The following is a 17,142-nucleotide window of genomic DNA, read 5'->3' as shown; positions in this document are numbered from 1 at the left end:
CTCAATATATCAACCTTGATGCCACAAGCCACATATTTGAATCCATACACAGCTATATTTTTTGAGGTCAGGGCCTTTACACTTGCAGACAACCAGTGTCATCAACATACTTGATGATTGAGAGTTGAGATGACTCGTGTGGTTAAGATGGAGTTCTAGGCACCTACCTGCTTCCACAATCATGATACCAGTGCAAGGCATCAATGTATTTAGTCTTCTCTCCCAAACATTCAGCTACCGCATGGGAGCTGGTTTACTCCATCTGTAGAAGAGTAAATTTCTCATCTTCACAGCTAAGAAACAAGCATCAATGCAGTAATGTAAAACATTGATGACGAAAAACTCATACAGCAAAAATACAACACTTCAAAATTCATGGCTTTATAGATGTATATGTAAGAAACCAAACATACAAGACCCAAATGACATGCCAGGTAGCCTCCACAGACACTCGACCCAGCTCCTAAAAAAAACAGAACCCTACACACGGCGGGGCTCTCAGACCCAAAAACGCAAGCAAAATCAAAATGTGAAAGGAAAGAAAACGCAGAGAAGGCCTTCTCAAACCGCATTGCTAAGAAAATTCTTTCCTCGCACTCTTGAAACTCCTGTACACTGTTTATTCCTCTTACAGCCATCCAAAATCTTAAACTCTCCCTGCACTTCGCCTTTCTGTCTTCCGTTACTGAATATATTACCCAAGGAAAATTGGAAGTCCCTCTCTCAGTGATGCAATACACAGCACCCAAGGGTGAACATCCGACAGCCCACCATGTCACAGAAGTTACCACTACAAATCCTGGACACGACAAAATGAACAAAAATAAAGGAAAATTGGGGATGAGATCATGTTACAGATTTGGTCCTTAAAGGTTAGTGGCCCCTGGATAGCAGTTTGGGTCACCCCGAGTCCTTCGTGGAACCTGGAGAGCCAACTCCATTGCAAGAAGCTTCTCCATTTGCAGAGGTTGATGGGCTTCCCTGATGGTTCTCTTCATTACCAGCAGCCCTTGATCTACCAGACCTGGAACGGATGTTGACCCCCATAGGGAAGGGCTCCTGCAAAAGGAAAGCCTTCAATACTCGAAGCTTCATGTACAACAAAAATCCCAGTATCAACAGAAGATCAGGAAAACAGATGAAGTTTTAAGCAATTATGATCCCCAATGAGTTGGGTTAGTTCATGATTGCTTGCTGATTGAACTTTATTAAGCAACCAAAGGGCATGGAATGCTACAAAATATCAAAATAGAATATGAAATCGAAGATACATCAGGCAGGTGACCCAAGAGGTCATCATTGGGAAGAGGCACTAGAATTTAAAAATCCAACTAACATTGGTCCCAATAAATAGTTAAAAACATCTAATAATTTATGGACTACTGATTTGATGAATTTGTTAACAAAATGCAACTTATTGAGAGGCTACAGATGAGCACAATAGATGTATTATGGAACAACTATAGAATGAAAATCTGAAAACTGAACCTAGTAAAAAATATGTATTGATGGCTGGTACCTGATCCCCTGCATTAGGACCATCTGAATGGAAGAGAATAGGACGGCACCGCTTGTCCTCGTTCATAAGACTTGAGTTCTGGAAATGAGCAATAAGAGCTGCTTTCCCCTGGATTCTAGCATATGCAAGTGATGCCACCTTTTCACTGTTGAACTTCTCCCATTTCTTACCATTAAATGTCTGCAGAGATTTCACCAATTTGCTTAACTTTTTTTTTTTTGGGGTATACATGTGAATGATACGCTAGTGTTACACAGAAGCTATCATGCTTATGTCAAAAAAAAAAAGAATAATGTACATCAAAGGAGTACTAGTATCATGCTAAAAAGCTAAGAAAAGAACTCAGCGCCAAAAGAACACAAAAACATGTCCGCCCAAGCCTAAAGAAAAATCATATAAAACAAGAATAATATTTGAGCATGCTTAAAATTATGATCCCAGCATTATTGGGTATATGACCAAAAACATAGGATTCAATCTTATTGTTTTCTTCAATATGACGAGATGTGGTTAACCAAACCTGATAAAACGGAATTATATGCTGAGGATCAATCATGTTGATAAAAGCATAGCCCACATTGCACTTGTTCTGGAAAGGAAAAGGAGGTGACAATACAATTAAATGCATCAATAATGCAAAGTGAATATCCACATAGCAAGTAATGAGAAGGATTCTGTTTAATTTTTAGTTACCTTAAAGTCAATTGGCAAATAGATAAAATCATAAGTTCCTCGATGATGTTCATCAATAGCAGCCAAAAGCATCTTAGATGTGTACCTGTTAACCAGGTTCAAAACAGTTGCAGAATTCATGGAAAATTAACAGAAGATTTTCACAATTACATTGCTGAAAGAATGTTAGAAGGGAGCAATAGAGACAAGAATAAAGGAAGCCAACAGGCCGGGTCCACATACTTGTTGGGAATGTTTTTAATCATAAGTGTTGTTCGAGAGTCTTCTCCACGCACAATGCGTTCGATATCAAGTTCGTATTGCTTTTTGTTATCTCCCTGGTTGGCACTTGCTTCGCTTCGTCGACTCCTGATACGATCATTAGGAGCATCAAAGGAGGCAGGCATAGGGATCATGGCATTCCTTCCATGAAACATGTGACACCTTTGCTGAGGAGAAGGAATGCCAACATGTGCAGGAGAAAGAGAAGGATCTATGCAGTTTCCACTAGCATGAGGAAAGATGTTTCGAGAAGCAAGTTCCAGTGCATGCAACTGAGGGCTGCCAGAAAACCCCATACTTCCAAGAGATCCTGGATGAAAAGCAGGTACATCTGTGGAATCCCCTACATAGCCATGTCGCCTATCCCATAGAGATGGATTGATGGCAGGTGCTGAACCAACATGATGGTGGTGTAAAGGTAGAACAGTGTTCAGCACATGTGATGGTGCTCTTTGAAGTCCATGCACTTGAGCTGGGGGATGAGCAGGCACGTTGTTCACAAATGATGGTGAATTGGACCATAGCATGGGACCTGGCGGATGATGGTGGAATGCATTTGAGTTATTCCAAACATACTGATGTCCATGAAGAGGGCAGCTTCCATTTCCAGAAACTCCATATGCTGCAAACAAATGGAAGTATTATTAATAAACCAGCCAGAAATAAAATGAAAGAGATATCAAAAAAATCTAAAATTACGAAAAAAAGCAATCACAAGGAAGAAGTTCAACAAATTAGAAAGCTTTCTCTTTTTATCATCTCAAACCCAGATCACATATCTTTAGGTCTGACCAGAAATAAGATTAGTTGCACTGACGCTATGCTTTAGTAGGTAAAAAAAATTCCTTCACAAATAAAGTTGAGAATTTTACTGGAAAGGTAATGACATCTGGTCTGCAGAAATAAATGCTTTTTTTACTTACCACTTTCATTACGACCAAAGGAATGGCTGCTAAAACTTCCAGAACCTACTTGGTGAATATGCCTGTTATCAATTCCATCAGCAGGCCCAGAGTTGATATTGACCCCCATGGATGACACGGTATTTGAGGAGCTGTATGGAATTCCATTGGTTGATCCATTGTGATGCTCTGGAAGTGAATGAGGATGGAAACCTGGCAGAGTTTGAAATCCAAAGCTCATCTGACCCAATGATTGGCCAAGCTCACCATGGATGGATTGATTGCTGTGGTTACTTACTGAAGCTATTCGAACAGGGGAGGATAGACTCTGAGGTACACTGGAGGATATTCCATGAAACGTAGATTCCACGAATGGACTAATTGGTGCCCGAATTGCAGAATGTAGGCCCTGGCTACCTCCATTTTCAAGACCATTTGATGTAATTGCACCAAGAGGGATGGATCCTGAAGAAACAGACATGTAAGCTGGGATTTGCAAGTTATAACTAAAATCAGAAAAGGACATGGCAGAAGGCGATGTCATTGGCGAACAGGTAAACAGGTGTCAAATTTCATACCAAAGCATCCTGAAGGAGAGTTATTAGGACTGCCCTGCCTGCCTCCACTCAGCTCTTCCTGTTCCAACTCTGGAGATAACTGCTGCATTAAGCTGCTTAAACAAAGAAAAAATAATGAATATCTGCAAAGAAATACCAAATTTAAACTTCAAACAAATGAATAAACAAACAAAACAATAACAGAGAAATAAATGTTACTTAGAACTATAAAAGCACAAAAGACAAACAGAAGTCACCAACTGCAGTTGTTATAGGTAAAGGAAAATAAAACCCCAACACATCCTGCATCACACTCCAAGAAGAGCAAACTACAACAGAAGTAGTACTTGGGTTGCAATCAAGCCGAGTCGAGTAGCTAAAGGCTCAAGTTCTACTTAATTCAAATTAAACTCAACTCGAGATCGATCGAGCCTTAATCTCTAAATTCAACTCGAGATTGATCAAGCCTTAATCAAGCTCAAGCTACTCAGCTTATTTGCACCCCTAAGAAGAACTCATAAATTATCTATGAATGTAAGTCAAGAGATGTTGTAGATGCAAGCAATACAAGATAGATTTTGTCCTCAATACAAAAGCAGACCAGCCATTAAAAACATTCCATATTCAACATACATCAAACAAAACTTATATTGTGAAATGTTCATATCACAGCTTTATCATAGCATCAGCATGAATTTAAAAAACCACTGGAATGGGAATGAATCATTGTTACCATATCATTCCAATGCAAAACCGGCACCAATATGCATGATGAGATGCTAAAACTCTATATATCAATATGTAACAGCCATACCAACTTGTACCAATGTGTGCCAAGGGCACTGTGATAACCATACCAGTGCATACTGACAGTTTTTCATTCTTTTTTATGTCAGTTTTCGTGCATACCTTTGATACCAGTACTGTACCAATACCAAGATGTTCCAATATTAAAAATAAATAAATACAAGGTTTGATACCTGCATTTAGAACTTGATGGTTAATGCTTTGATACATCAATGCTAAACTAGAAAGAACTTCGCCAGGAATTGGCTTGGGATGCTAAAAAATGATCAATCTAAGCCATGAATTTATAATTGAAAATGGCTTTAGTACTCAGATTTCCTAATCTAAATCAAGCCAAACCCCCATAGAGTGATCTCATCGTATATAGGATTTTCATCATTAACTTGCAATACCAAAACTTTCTTGAACTAACAAAAACTTCCATTTTTTAAATATGCAAATCTTTCATCATTCCAAAGGATCATGCTTTTAAAGACATAACTTCTTGCTATTCTATAGTTCATTGCACCGGTTTTTTACATGTACTTTATTATTGTTTGATCAAACCATTTTATCCTTTTAATAAATCCTAACCTTCAAAGCAAGGACCAACATCCCGAGGAAATCGACGTGTCCCGCTGGTAACATACCATTACAATAAGAGAATGGTATCCGAGACAGGCATAGGACACTAGTTCTCTCTCGAGACATACTGGAATGATTTTGTCCCGACATCTAGGACAGCATGGAGTCTTGAGACACGATCTTTGCTTGTTTTTTCATTCTTGTTGTCAATGACCTATCGCAGTATCATGCAACTCGAGACCACACGGCAATGGACCCTGACACCAAGATTTTCTAGGTTTTATGGTTGGTTGCATGTAACAAATCAAACAACAGATGGTTGTACAAAACCCATAAGTTGCACTTTAGAAGAAGTTTGCATCCTCATATTAGCCAAAACCCAAGGAAAGCATGACAATCATTTGAGAATCCACATGATTGCCCAAGGGTCATGCATTACTCATGCTTTAAGCGATGGAAGTTTATTCTCCAACCATATTCTTGTATTAGTAAGGAAAATGCATGTGCCATGTAATGGCAGACATTTAGGAAACATAGGTGTTAAAACCAAGACTCAGATCAGGTCTGTATCAAGGTCAGAATTAAATTATTAAAGATGTCCACTTCAGGTTGGGTTATCCCTCTTATCACCTGTTTCAAACTCCCTACATCAATAGATGATGCAGAATAATGTACATGATCGGGCTCATAAAAAATCTGGAACAATATCCATGATCAAATCAAGATATAAATTGATGAAACTCTATAATGGACTTGATCAAAATTTTCTTCCTGTAGATTAGGCTAACAATCTTCTAAGTGGAGGTGCAAAACAAGCCACAAGATGAGTCAAGAATAAAACTATTTACACTTGGCAAGCTCAGCAAGAACTTGAGAACAGCTGTTCAAGCTGGGCTCACATATTAACTGAAAGAGCTTATTATTGAGCTGAGCCCCAAGGGTTATACATATTATTTTAAAAAAAAAACCAAAATGTTTGGGTTTGATTCAATTATAAATGATGACTGAGCATGGCTCATTTCCTAACCAAACGAACTCAATCAAGCCAAGCCCAAGCTCTTCATGAACAGCTTGATTTATTTTCAACCCTATTCTTGAGGATGATACCTCATCCCAAACAGTCAAAAATTCAGCAAGAAAAAGAAGAGTGAGAAAGGTATGGAATAACAGTAACAACATACCCTTCTTGCCCTACTATCCTGTTCTATGAGCACAGGTCAGCCTAGAGAAACAACAGTGACTGCATCAAGTCCCCAATTTCTTGGCTGGAAAACATGCATTGAATTATTTCCCGCTATTTTATCACAACCATTCTTTTTTCAACTAAAACTGGCATGCTCTCATAAAGTGCTTAGCCACTTACGTACTTTGCAATTAGTAATCTTCAACTCTTAGATTTGAACCATCAATACTTAACTTATGGATCAGACTAAGTCTACCAGGATACCTAGGATGAAAAAAATGCTCATTGTTCATTTAACAATGCTTAAAAAAAAGCCAACAACTTAATAGCTAGTTGATTAGCATCCTATGTCACATCAAAGTGTTCTCTTTTTAGAGAATCACATGAAAGTGATCTCATATTTGATATACTGCATTGACAACTATGGAGGATTTGCACATGCAAGAATCACTTTTCACCTCTTAAGGTTCATTTGGTTGGGGTATGTTAGATTATGAGGTAATTTGACTATTCCTTAGAATCATTTATCTGGGAAAATGATGGTGGGGAAAATAAATTTTCCTATGTTTGGTTGGTGGAAAAATTACTTTGGAAGGTGGCATCATAAAAAGATTATTATAGTTGGTTAGAGGTAGTCTTATATGGGAATATTGCAAAATTTCCAACAATGCCTTCAAATAAATAATTCAAATAATAACATTTTTTCTCAATTCATTTGTTGGCCATTTATGGCCCATTTACAAAAATGCTGTCAGTACTGGCTATTTTGAATATTGAAATATATCTACTTAAGTTATACATATATAGTTATGTAAACACTCCTAGTTTATTGTTTTTAAAATTAATTATACATATATTAGAAAATACATTTCTTATTATAAATAAATTTTAGCATATTTTGGTATATAAATAAATATATTAACTATTAAAAAGTCTTATGTTAGATTTATTGATAATTAATAAATATCTATTAAATATTAATTAATAATTAACACTTATTAGTTAATATATTAATATATTAAATATATTATTATTTATAAATATTACCAATCAAATATAAGTGGGGGTATTACCATCAAAAAATGGTATTTTCAGATTATCTCCACTCAATAATTCTAGCATAGAAAAAAAAATACCATTCCCCTGATGGTATTTGTTTTACTTTCTCTCTCAAAAAAATAGATATAGGATCCACCATTTATTTATCATCCCTCTCATCCACTTTTTGTACCAAACATGATAATCTAACATAGGATTTATTTTCTCATGTCTGATTACTCCCAAACGGGCCCGTAGAACCACTTTTCATCTCTTGGGCCAGTACATATAATATTAGTTGGCCAGTATATGTCAACTTTTTGATTATGCATAAGCCCTTGCAAGTAGCAAAAATCAAAAGAACCGTTAGAAGTTGCAGACCTGAAATACAGCACTATTAAATCTAAAAGCCCCAAAGACTAACAAAACAGCAAAATGCCACTCCCATTTTAGTGTATTTAGAGGCAACTAAGTAAGTATGCCTTGCACAAATCGTCACAAACCAAGCATGAAGAAGTGGGTCCAAGCTTGGGACTAGGACTAAGTAGTGGTAGTAGTAGTAGTAGTAAACTTCAGTTCGGATAATGTATGTCTGGCATCAATAATAAATATAGATTGAATTCATTACACGCAAATAAATGGCAGGCCTTAAATAGGAGGGAATTAATGCACTTCAGAAGATTTTCAATCTGGATACTCTTGGATGCATAAATAATTAGTTTAAATAATCTTTAATGATATTAGGTCATGGTCTTTCGATTTAAAAAGGAAAAAAAGAATGGAGGTTAAATAGGCCTTATATCATCATTTTGTCCGCGAGAAGCTGATCTTGATGGTAAAAAATTGCAGAAACATAAAGTCCGTATCTAAAATAACCCACAAGATTTTACAGCAGGAAGAGATTTTGGTCCAACACTCATCAGACCAGCACATGGTCCAGTGCAGCACGGACTATTAGATGACCTCCATGATACGTAAGCTTTGAGATTCATGGTATCTGGGAGCCCAAAAAAACCACACTGAAGGCCTTGCCAGCCAGCCATGGATCATGATGGTGATAAAATGGCCAGAAAATCCACACCGATGGCCATCCAGCCAGTCATGGATCATGATGGTGATCAAATGGTCAAGCACTGCAACAGACTACCAGCTGGTCTGATGAGCGTCAGACCTAAACCGCTCTCTTTACAGCAAGCCATAGCTTGGGACATCATACAATCTTGGAGCCCCTATAAATTAACATGTCATATTTGGTTTTTATAAACCTACCTAAAAAATTGATTGGCCATTCAAGGTGTTTAACTCAACAAGGAGTATGAAATATGTTGTTATACAATTTGCAGTGGATTTCATTTCCTTTTACAACCTGTATGTCCATAAGTCTCTTTAGTGCATATCTCTAAATCACTCTAGAAAATTGGCTACCTTGTAAATCACTTAAGACAAAATCCTAGCCCTCTGATGCACAGACAGACCACAAGCATGGTTTGGAAATACTCTGCCACTTCATATAGAGAGCTAATTGTCATCATCACATCTCAATCTGATCAGGGCAGGGCTTTCTAAACACAGGAAACATTTTAGCTTGTAATTGAAATCATTGTTATACAACATCTACCGTCATGACCTATTTAAAAAAGTTAGAAATAATTAAATGTCTCATATAATATATCTTATCGAGCTTAACTGCGCCAAATACCGCGTACCAGTCCTCTACTCCAACTCTGCTTGACTATAAAATGACCAATCCTTAACAAGAGTAGCACTAGCTATTAGCAATCAACTTGTTCGATTGATGATCAAAATAGGATCTAGCACTTCAAATAAGTGCAAACTAAAATTTAACAGGAAGAATTACCTTGAGCAAATGAATACATGATCTACAGCACTCACAAGATTTTGGAATGGTTCCATGAGCCTGACCCATGTTGCCCAAACTCAAGTAAATCCTAAATACTATGGTCAAGTGCAGAACTAGAATTTCATATATACAGGTATAAGTTTAAGTTTAATTATTGAAGAATCCAAAACTTTAACCTACATATGGCAAGTTTAGGAAGTTATAGAATAAATACAGCATAGGACAAATTTCTAGTGCAGAATTTTTGCAACCATATGAGTTGGTATTGAGCTGCTGGATATATATTCTAAAGTTCAGCATGAATCAATTAACAACCAAAACTCAGATACGCCACTGGATTTCAGTGAATCAATTAATATTAAAAGAGATTAATAAGAACTCGAGTATTCAAACAGGGAATATCTACCGCAAAACCATAACCATCAACTCTTTTCTTAACCACATGGAAGGGTAACGATAGGTTATTACATTCAAAGATACCTTGTTGAAGGATAGCAAAGGAAAAACTGTCACAAATAAAAAGCCAAGAATTGCTCATGCAAAAATAGCTTCTAACGTTCAAAACCTCAACCAGAAAGCTAACATTCAATAACTGCAAGTCACACCACATTTAAACATACACTAACAGCTTTAAGAAACCATATGACCAATTATGATTTCAAGGGTTAGTCATAGTAGTATCAAAGACCATCTTTTCATTATCATCCTTTGAAAAACAAAATGATAGTATAAGGAACGGCCAAGTATATGATAGACTTCATTTAATATATAGGCATTTTGTGAGCTTAATATCGAAACAGAAACATCTCTAGAAGGATAGAAAAAACAAGTGAGTTTGCTTGGATGATACCACCGTCTTGCACCTCCAGGGCGGCTAGGCTCAAGCTTAATTTTCTTTCCTGCAATATCACTCCTGTTTAGAGCACGAAGAGCAGCTTCAGCAGCTCTAACATCATAGAACTCTATGAATTTATGATGACGCTTGTGTGGAGTTTCGCGGATCTGCAAACAAAACTAAGTATTAATTTAAATCTCATCTCAATAAAACTTTGATGAAGATTAGCATAAGGGTCCGAAATCGATATAACCTCCTTGATTTCACCATAAACACCAAATATCTGACGAAGATCATCATTTGAAACAGAGGAATCAAGGTTGAATACCACGAGTGTTCCCTGGTTAATATCTTTCTCTGAAGGGTTGTCCTAATAAAAGAGTAGTGCAACATCAGGACATGAACACAAAATTCACAGGCATGCATGTATAGGTTAGGGGAAAAGAACCAAAAACGGAAAGGTATCTCATCTTACAAAATGAAATGTTTCAGAACAATAAAGAGTTAAGTGCACGATTGTACATGTTTAACTAGCATTGTGAACAAGATTCATCAATGTCAAGGTGAAAAAAAACATCTTTGATGCAAAGTGCAGTTTCCATATATATTTTGTTTGCATGCTAGGTGCAGTTTCTATATTTCTTTTGTTTAACACTTACCATCATAATTAAGGTAGAGAAAGCTATACTACAGAAACAACATACGGACCATACCAGACGGGGGATATAAGAGATGCTTAATTACAGAATTCACATTACTCTGGCATGGCCTCCACTCATGCAAGGATTTAAAGTCCAGTCCTTTAGGGCACTAAGGCATCATAAGTTAGGGTTACCAGGGCATGAAAATGGATAATATGCCAGCTAGAAAGTCATTTCTCACTCAAGCATGGAGAAAGGAAATCACTTTAAGAGAGAGATGTTTAGCAAAGACCACTACATCCCAATCATGAGAGATATTTATTATACGGAAACTAGTTACTCAGTAGACTTCTGTCTAATGGTGCCATCTGGACATCATTAAATAATCCTCTAGCACTCATAAGTGATATTAGTCTTCTAAATACATCTTCAAATCATGTACATGTCAAAGCCAAGTTCATGCAACTAGTGGAATGACCAAGTTTATATTCTAAAATACGATAGTTCAGGAAAGTACCTGCATGATGCCAGATACATCCAAAATTTTCAAATATATGTATCCGTAAACATAAAATAGAAAAGGGTTGTTGCCACCATGATCAGGATTTGCAGGGTGTGCATTCATAAAACAGAAACTCATATATAAGATTGTCATTAGTCAAAGGCTTTCATTCATGATACTAGGGTCGGGCCCTTACTTTTCACACATCTGAATTTTTCTTCAGGCAACATGGAATACCTTTTACAAGAAAAATAGAGAGAGCTTAACTAAAAATGGCGTATTTCAGCTCATTTCTACATGCAAGTAGGAAATTGTAAAGGAAACAGCAACAGAAACGAGGAGGTCAAGTGCCCCATTATTTGATAAAACTGAAGACAATGTGGATGGTCACTGTGTCATGCAAAATGGTGCAGTACATGATAAGAATGAGGAGACAAGTGATATAGCCATGTTACTCGACAATCCAATTGTGGATTTCCTGAAATGTCTTCTTTTCGCATTTCATATATCAAGACTATGATAACATTTCCCCCATTTTATTAGTTTAATAAATGCAGGACCAAAGGTCAAATGCTCAGAATACTTGGATACTCCTTGAGAATCCATATGTTATGATAGTATCATCATCTTTATCTCCCTAGTTAGGACTTGGAGCAAAAAAATGTAAAGTTTAGACAGTACTAGTAATTTTTGTAGGATGTGTCAATGCTGGTCCAAGGGGTTAGCTATTGTACCACAATTTTAAATCATCAACAGATTACTCAGCGGTTCACTACTGAAAAATAAAAATATTGTCAAGCCACCACCAGCCTTGAATTGATCTTAGGTTCCTAACTCCAAAGGTCAGAGTACCACTAAAAATAGCAGCACAATCTGTGGGCATAGTAATTAGCTACAATTGACAGTGCTGAAATGGTACCTAGTACAGCCCATGAACAAGAGCCTGGAAAAGCTTAGTTATCTCATTTGCCATAGCAGCCAGACAAGGTGATATCACAGCCTCCTATCAGCAACAAAACATGCCCCTTGAGGCATGTTGTGCGAGCCAGGAGTTATGTGAATGAAGTATTGCCATAAGAATGATGGCAAGAGGAGGCAATTTGCAGAGAATGCGGAAATGGATACAAACTGCATCCTTTCTTTGTATTTTAATAATGAATTAAAATACAAATTTGGATGATTTGACTTAGTTATTTAGGTACCATTTTTAAGGTTGGACACCTCAAGGATCAATACCCTACTCACATGTTCCCATAAATAGCTAGTTAGATCAGTACTAATATTTCATATACAGGCACTTAACACGTACCCAGGAAAAGTTCAATTTGTGCATCATAAACAAAAGATTTATTTTAAAGCAAATATATAGAATGATACTGCTTCCTCAAAACAATATAGAATACAAAACTTCCAATGAATTGCTGTGTACAGGACCACTTACCTTTGGAATAGAGAAATGTATGTCAAGCTTCCGGCGTCTCAATGGCTTGTTTTGAAGAGCTCTCATAGCGTTTCTTGCTGACCTTATATCATAGTAGGATATCATTACAAAACCACGATGTTTGCAGGCCGTATAAAGTGTGCGTATGTCCCCATATTGCTGAGTAAATACCAAGCAGACTGATGAGGATACAAGAAAGCGAGGAAAACATATTCCCAATATATGGATGCCACTTAATTAACAGAACCCTGACAGAGGGGGGAAGGGCTGGGGGGGAGGGGCGGGGAGGGGAGAGAGAGAGAGAGAGAGGCACCTCAAAAAGAGCCCTTAACTCAGCATCTTCAACGTTGCTATTAATGTTTCTAACAAAAAGAGTTCTTGAGGGATGTTCACCATAAGGGTGTTCACCAGCAAATGGGCCATTTAGTCCACCTTGCTGACCATTCAGGGCCCCCCCACCAAAAAGTTCGGAAGTTTTGTTGCCATTAATATTGTCATCAGCTTCAAGTTCCATACCTCCGCCACTGCAAAATATATCATCATCCATGTCATCACCATTGCTGGGTCGACCAATATAACCAAGATCGTCAATAACACCAGACAGCAGATCATCATCATCAGGAAGTAGGTTTCCAATAGTTTGTGCTTCAATTTCTTCCATTGATTCAAAAGGTTCATCATCCCCAAAGTTGGAATTCGCCGTATCGACAGATTCGCCTAAAGGAATGTTGTTTGACGATAACCTCACTGCACAACAATAATGCATAGAAAAATTAGCAACACGATAAAATCATCACCCTGAAATTAATTCTACAGTCCAGTAAATTTAGGTCTCGGAGAACATAGGTCTCTGAGAACATGTGGCAATCTTAATTCAGGAGGACATAGGTCTCTGACATGGCAGCAGCTGCTAGATGCAATTTAAAAGAGGGAGGGAAAGACGCACATTTTTTGTCAAGCATGTCTGTCAAAGAACTTGAGAAAAGCCCATTCTCATAGTGGGTCCCATTTAAACTAACTCTGTTCCTTTGTGCAAATAAGGATGAAGATTCAGCCAAGATATCAGATGGGGGTCCAGAATCATGGCTAGCAGTCCTCCAAGAAGTCATTGTTATGTTAGTTGTCCTGTCTGGTCCCATCAGATGATGCTCAAGACCAAACTTAGCTTTCTGATCTTCAAAAAGATCAGGATGTGGAAGTTCTAAATGTTCCACAGAGTTCGCCGTCACAGCCTGAAGCTTCTCCAGTGGAGAAGAAGAAGCTGACTTACTTCTTGGCATTAATGTCATTCCCTCGGTTCCTGCAGAAAATTAATCAAACCAAACTTCATATTAGTTAAACCCTTGGGCTAACATGGAAAATGTATAAAAGTAGAACAGCATTCAAATACAACATATCAAGATACAGACAACATGCCCCCACATGTAATCAATCTCCAACTTATTCCTGCCAAACAGCATCCAGAAACCCTCTCCAGCAATGTGTGATCAAATTTGAATGCCAGAACCAGTTTGGTTGACAAGTTAGTCTATGGTGTAACTAAATTGCAAATGGATACATCCATCCAAAACACAATCTCCAAAGCAACTCCCCCTTTCTTTCTCTCCAAAAGCCCCAAGTCCAGCTTTCTTTTGATAGTTCTCATGCAAATTGATGGCAAGGGAGAGAAAAATCAAATTCCAATAAAAACCTTCTAAAATGATCTCTTGAAAGCTACAACGGTGAACAGAATGGTCCCTATAGAATGGGCTGTAAAGAGATGGAAAAATAAATAAATAAAAGACCGAACAGCCAAAAAGTTCTTCAGGTACGTTAGAAGCTAAAATAGGAATTTTGAGACTTATTAGAACTACCAGACCAGTTCCATGAGATGATTCACGAAAAATCGTAAAAGGAAGTTTGTAGTGCACCGGGCTTAAACCTAAAATGATTCACCAATAGGTCCAATACACATAAGAGTGCTGTCGGTAGGATTACAGTTAAAGCTGCATCAGGGATGGTGGTTCACCTAGAAAAGAACAATTAAACCATTCTTGAATGAAGTATTCGTACTCACCATGATGATCAGGCGTAGACTCAGGTTTCCAAAATCCAACTTGTCTCTGCGTACATGAAAAAGATTGGTAAAAGGACAAACATAAATCATAAACTTAAAAACAATCACCTGGAGGGCTGTTTGCCACTTTTATTTAAAAATAAATGACCCATGAGTTTACCCAAATGTACAGAACATAAATGAAGTGCCCAATTAAAGAGCAAGTAAGACCAAAAACACATAACAGTTTTTGCAGTAATTCCTGTAATGCACCTAGCCACCTAGGAATCGGAAGAGGGAAGATATTGTAGTAATTCATACCTCAGTAGGAAAACGGAGTTCCTCAGAAAAGAAGGAAGATGAATCTGAGGGCAGGCTAAATGGGGACAGGCGCCTCTGATCCATAACGCTAGATGGCATCCTGCGGCTCCCAAACCATAGACCCGAGCAAAATTCAAACTTTCGAACCGTAGCTTTCCTTTTTATCAAAAAAAAAAATTATAACCTTCCTCAAATGATGCACCTGTCTTTCCCTAACTGCTCCCAGTAGATGCACCCACTGGGGACTCAGCTCTGCAGTAAAATTCGAATCAGATCGAGCAACTGCAATGTATGAAGACAGAACTAAATTCTCTGTTATATCATTTATTAATATGAAACAAACAGTAAAAGAAGACAAAAAGAAAAGATCATTGAAATTTTGGGGGCTCCTTTCTACTCGTTTCAAAATTTTGAGGGGGAACTGAACACTTTAACCTAAAAAATGTTTTTATTTTTTTTTTAGCGCTGAGAAGATCTCAAACCACGACAACTAAAAAATAATTTTAAAAAAAAAAGGAACACAATTCAGTTCTGATCGCGAGAAAAACTTAAATGTAAGAAACTAGCTAAAAAATTCAGAGAAAAAGGAGGAGGATCTGAGGAAGATTAAGATATCCACAGTGAATTCAATTTCCCAAAAACCTCAATTCAGACTTGGATCACAACTCCAAGCTCAAAATCCAGTCTTTCGGTCACGGATCAGAAAGAGATCTCGCCTAACCCCAAGAATTCCAGCAAGAAAAACGCAGAAAACGAACCAAAAACCTTGTCAAAAAGGGGAATCCTCACCGGATCGTCTCCTCTCCTCCTTCGCTCGCCCAAAAACGTTTAAAACCCGCACCAAACAAGCCCAAGGAGGCGGAATTTAAAAGAATCCGTCGACCAGGGAATGGATTACGCCATACGGCAAGGAGGCATCGCAGGCGAAGAAGGGGATTCCGCGAAGGGATCGCCTCGGCATCCGTGCCGTGCGCAAGCGTCCACCCCCTCTTTTCCCCTCCAATGCAAGCAAGAAGAACTCCCACCCCCCCCCCCCCCCCCGCCGCAATAGAATATTATATTTCTCTGTCCTTTTCCTTTCTCTATATATCCGGAGACACTGCTCCTCCGCCGCGAGGCCCGCAGATTCCAAGCGTGCCCGTGACGCCGCCAGAATCTATGGCGGCCTCCGGCGCCGACCACTGAGCTCCGATCTCTCGCCGGCGACGAGAGAAAAGAAAGAGGGGCCGGGTGGAGGGTTAGAGTTTATTTAACGTTTGAGAGAGAGGAAGGAGGGAGGGAGAGATGAAGGTTAAGAGGGCGGAGGTGAGTAGCGGTGAGCGGGGGGGGCGGAAAAGCGGACCGCGATCCCATGAACTCCAGGCGTGGAGTAGCTTCCGAAGTTCCGATTCCAAAGGGAACGGAGAGGGGGCGGGCGTAAAAGAAAGCGCGCGGACCTAACGGCGAAGCCGCCGTTATCTAGTTAACGGCCCTTCCCTCGGGATCGGAAACGGGTCTGATCGACACGTCCCAGCCGGTGATTTAGCTCCTCGTATCCCAAGTTGACGACATTACCCTTGAGCTATTCTATAATGACCAATTCCACCACTAGATTCCAACGGCGCCGGTGTCCGCATCCGACTCCCCAGCAAATGTTCATTGTCCAATTTTCAAGGGTATTTTCGTCAAATCGGAGGGACCAGGCGACGACCCGAAGGGAGCGGCCCCAACGCGAGACAGCACACAGTGTCACGTGGCTGGATGTGATCTGCCGAAAGACTGTACTCTGTAATGGACATAACAGATACTCGGTTGGTAACGCGGCGAGCCACGGTCAGATCAACGTGGGGTTTGATCGTAGGGTCCAGAAAAAATTGCCAATTTTTTATATAATAAATCGTGGGTTAGGTCACGGGTAGATATCGGAGATTTGGAGGAATCAAATAATTTCAAGCCGGGAGATCAACGTATTCCAATGTATTAATTAGTTATTAATTAAAAAA

The 17,142-nt window shown here is 38.6% G+C and overlaps 1 protein-coding gene across 4 annotated transcripts; it reads right to left on the bottom strand.

The window, feature by feature from the left end:
* Positions 1 to 365: 365 nt before the first annotated feature.
* On the bottom strand, positions 366 to 16,450 carry LOC105051093 (protein MEI2-like 4). Of its 4 annotated transcripts, none has more exons than XM_019852849.3 (16): positions 15,950 to 16,185; positions 15,363 to 15,412; positions 15,161 to 15,260; positions 14,861 to 14,906; positions 13,751 to 14,104; positions 13,118 to 13,551; positions 12,805 to 12,963; positions 10,474 to 10,590; positions 10,236 to 10,387; positions 3,954 to 4,045; positions 3,397 to 3,840; positions 2,435 to 3,095; positions 2,213 to 2,297; positions 2,040 to 2,108; positions 1,520 to 1,699; positions 559 to 1,059 (listed from the first exon to the last, which is right to left on the bottom strand). In XM_019852849.3, exons 3-16 carry the CDS (start codon positions 15,257 to 15,259, stop codon positions 901 to 903), a joined length of 3,051 nt encoding a protein of 1,016 aa, XP_019708408.1. In that variant the 5' UTR covers position 15,260; positions 15,363 to 15,412; positions 15,950 to 16,185; the 3' UTR covers positions 559 to 900. The 4 variants fall into 4 exon arrangements, with proteins under 4 accessions (XP_073099546.1, XP_019708408.1, XP_019708409.1 ...); XM_019852850.3 differs by having other exon boundaries at positions 15,363 to 15,442; positions 15,950 to 16,141; XM_073243445.1 differs by having other exon boundaries at positions 366 to 1,059; positions 10,239 to 10,387; positions 15,161 to 15,442; positions 15,950 to 16,450.
* Between the last annotated feature and the right edge of the window lie 692 nt (positions 16,451 to 17,142).

This window comes from Elaeis guineensis, chromosome 9, assembly GCF_000442705.2.
Source record: "Elaeis guineensis isolate ETL-2024a chromosome 9, EG11, whole genome shotgun sequence".
NCBI classification, from domain to species: Eukaryota; Viridiplantae; Streptophyta; class Magnoliopsida; order Arecales; family Arecaceae; genus Elaeis; species Elaeis guineensis.
This window is presented reverse-complemented; position numbering and strand designations above follow the sequence as displayed.